The sequence below is a fragment of the Polistes canadensis genome, unplaced genomic scaffold (assembly GCF_001313835.1).
Source record: "Polistes canadensis isolate GaletaPanama2010 unplaced genomic scaffold, ASM131383v1 scaffold_159, whole genome shotgun sequence".
Lineage (NCBI taxonomy): Eukaryota > Metazoa > Arthropoda > Insecta > Hymenoptera > Vespidae > Polistes > Polistes canadensis.
This window is the reverse complement of record NW_014569706.1, coordinates 311097-314805: the sequence shown is the minus strand read 5'-3', so window position 1 is coordinate 314805 and position 3709 is coordinate 311097. Positions and strand designations below refer to the sequence as shown.

Genomic DNA, 3709 nt, shown 5'->3' with positions numbered 1-3709 from the left:
TGTAAAAAAAAAAGATAATAAAATCTAATGGTGTAAAAAAAATCATTCGAAATTTGTAATAGTCGTCGCTGATTGCGTCGTTGTAGTAATTTGCAAAGTAAATTGTTTCTTCCTCGTCAGTCTTTTCCTTGGGCATAGTCTTGTACCTCGTAACAAAGGTTCAGTTTGATTGAAATTAAGACGTAAACCATCCGTTAATTTTTTGTTGACCTTGTCTTTCTTAATCTTCTTGATTTTCTTCTTTTTAGGACAGGGATTCTTCTTGTTCTTCTTTTTCGCATAATCATCGATTTTTTTCGGTCTTAGCATAGGTGGTTTTGGTGCTGTAGTTATACAGGTACCTGGTCCTCTCATTGTTGCATTACGAAATGCACTTTTCCAATCGCTCAAAAAATCTTTGAACAATCTTAATATACCCCAATCTTGAATGAGCAATAAAGTTAGATCACCTTCCTTAGACCAGTCATGATTTTCCGTAACTATGACTGCTTTGTGCGAGGTTGGAATTTCCAATCCTAAATTGGTCATCATTGTTTCTACTTCGCAAAGTATCTAAATTTAAAGAAAACAAAAAATCATATACGAATGATTTGATAGGAAATAAATATATGAATTATTTTAAGGTGAACCAAAAGTTTGTTTCAAATAAGTACAATATTTTCATGTTTAAATCAATCAAAATTACTTTATATGTTAATGAAATTTTAATAATAATAAAAAACAGGCACCAACTTTGGGTTCACTTTAATAATAATAATAATAATAATAATGAAATAAAACTTACTCGAAGTATTTCGGTTAGCATTGTATCCATGATCTCGTTTCGTTTGTTTATCCTAAGATCGGCATCTATTTCCGATTTCAATTCGAACTTTCGTAAATTTAGAAAAGTAACCGCGAACCTTTGAAGCCCGTCGTGAAGACGGGGAAGTACACGTTCCGCCTTTTTACCCTTTTCGAGGCACCAAATTTCTTCTTCGTACCATGCGAACGTATTCTCCGGAAGCCAATTTAATCTGTACTGCCCTTTCAGCGCTTTGTCCACCTGCGAAAGAAAAATGATACGTCCGAGTGTTTAGTCTTGACGTTTCGTTTCGAGGAAGATCGTCGTCGTTGTTCGTTCGTTCAATTATATTTAAATAGTATTAGTAACATTAGTATTAGTAGTTGTAAGTAAGTAGGTAACGGGAGACAAGAAAAAAAAAGAGAAGAATTGCGAATGAAATAAATTCCAAAAGAAAAATCGTATTCCATAATACGATTTATGTTATTTAGCAGCAAACAGTCCTCCGGGGCCTTTGGAAAGGAAACCTTTCGATCGATAAATTTATGCTATAGTAAGAAGAAAAGAAAAAAAAATACTAACCGAGATAGGTTTTATCCGCAAATAACGATATTTATGATTTAACGCGAATTTTTGTTATTGCATTCGATTACTATACTATACGGGTTGGTCAAAAGAGATTAGTAATTTCTTAGAATGAAATAAAAAAAAACAGAAATAGAGAGGGGGTGGTAGTGGTAGTGTGTTAGGTTGAAAATAATATTTCAGTTATGAGAAACGTTTAGTACGTGAAACAGAATACGAAAGGTAAGTCAAGTCGTCACTATACGGTGCCCCATTCATTAGACTTTGCATCTAAACGATCTCGTAAGATAGTCAACGAGAAAATCGAGTCTGCATGAGTTTAACGGAGGGGGATTGGGGGGAACACGCGTAACTAATGCAAATCGTCGTACCTCACGGAAAGTAGGACTTTGTGTTGTCGGCATTGTACCGCACGTGCGATGCGAACTCCTCCGGGTGTGTTGCCCGTGCATTGCCTCGAGAACCCACCCACGCGTAATCTTAACCCCGAGTACCTCGCGAATGATTAATTACGAATGAGTAAGTATTACTGGCCTTCGTCAGAAACGTTAGCAAGCCTAATTGGCCGATTTCAATACGACATAAATTATTCCCCATCGTTTTAATTAGTTTTAATGTTGATAATAATTGTTAACAATTAATGTACAATTTACCTTATTGTAAATCTGACGAATGTCATTTCTATATTCTTTATAGTGATTGTGTGCAATCCTTATTTGCGTTTGTATCCTCTTCAATTGTCTGTGAACGCTGTGACGTACGATTGGTTGTATGGTTGGTTCCGTTATCGGTGTACCGCATGGTTGCAACCAAGGTTCCATTTCACTTTTAGATTCCGTGATATCGGTGTTGAGACCGTAACCAAACGGTGCTCCGGATACCGTGCTGATCAGCCCGGAAATTAGGAATAATGTACGGCTCGTCAGAATGAACGTTTGTATCAGCGAATCTGCAATAATCAAAATATTTCTACGTCGAGACTACTGATCATAATAATACAATAATTACATTTCAATTATTATTAATTAAATATTACTATTAATGTAATCTTTTTTTACATTCCAATTATTACGTACAGTGACTTACGAAAGTATTTGAACACGTGTCATCAGAAATACTTTATTAATTATAATAAATATATTATTATTAACATTGGATATGAATGGATGTATGATTTTCTAAATTGTATAGATCAAATTTGCAAAGAAATCTTTTTATTTATTTTTTATAAACGTAAGCATTGGTGAAGCTACAAAAGTATTTAAACAGATAACTTTTATAATTATATAACTTAATAGTTTAAGTTTAATAATTTAGTCTTTTTATTATTTGGTTTATCTTGTAAACGATTATGCATCATTTTTATTAACTTTTCTGTAATACTTGGTAATATAGAACACCATACTTGAAATATTTCGAAATAAATCATAACTATCGTATACATATTTTTCGATTAGCTTGAAAACTTTACCTGTATAATTTATTTCAATCGTACTTCCATCCAATGTTAATAATGTTTTTTTTTTCTAGCATTACATTATACCTTATATACAATTCAACTCGTTGACAAGTTACAACGATTTACATAATGATCGATCAAGTCGATTAATAAATCGACTGTCAACCTTTTGACAAATCTTAATACGATCTATCTAGGATTTGTCATTATTAATTAAAAAAAAAAATATATTATTATTGATCGGGAACGAACAACAACAAAACAAAAACAAAGTCATTATTAATTATTGATTTATGAATTACGTTGATAAAAGGTATATTATAATAAATCTCGTAGAAAGTGACAAATGCAAATGGCGTTTGTTTCCTAACCTAAAAAAAAAAGTAAAACGAGAAAACTAAGAGAGTTAAAAATAATAATAAGAATAATATAAGAAGACGAGTTGGATGAGAAGTAGGGTGGGAGGTGGTACTTCCGACTTTCACGGCATGCGTGCCTACACCAACCACGTAGGTACCAACCATCGCACCTACGCGCCAATTTAACAGCGACCAATCGTCGCCCCCGCAGTAGGAAATGGGTTGCAAATCGGAGAATCACAATTTATTGCGCAATTAAATGTCTTGCGTTACGACTTCCCTTCGTGATTTCGAGTCGCGTACCCACAACCCCACCCCCACAACCAACCCCAACCCACCCCGGAGGGTAATCGAAGAACGTGAGCCCTTTGCTTCCCTTAACGATTATTTCGGCTTCGTTATATCATTCCCGATATGAAAACCTTCTTGCCTCGAGGTAAAGAAACAAAACTCTCTCGTACGAGTTCAACTTTCTTTTTATCTTCTCTTCGGTTTGTTTTCAAATCTTTTCTTTTTTTTTTT

At 34.0% G+C, this 3709-nt stretch overlaps 1 protein-coding gene across 1 annotated transcript in view; it reads right to left on the bottom strand.

Annotated features, from left to right (window-relative positions):
- The window catches only part of LOC106788987, a 42561-nt gene continuing 38852 nt past the window's right edge, over positions 1-3709 (bottom strand). Inside the window, exons 2-4 of the mRNA XM_014752756.1 lie at positions 2023-2318; positions 785-1045; positions 1-552 (exon numbers count right to left, since the gene is read on the bottom strand). Coding sequence (XP_014608242.1) covers positions 43-552; positions 785-1045; positions 2023-2318 — 1067 coding nt within the window. The 3' untranslated portion in view covers positions 1-42. The remainder of the gene's footprint in view (positions 553-784; positions 1046-2022; positions 2319-3709) is intronic.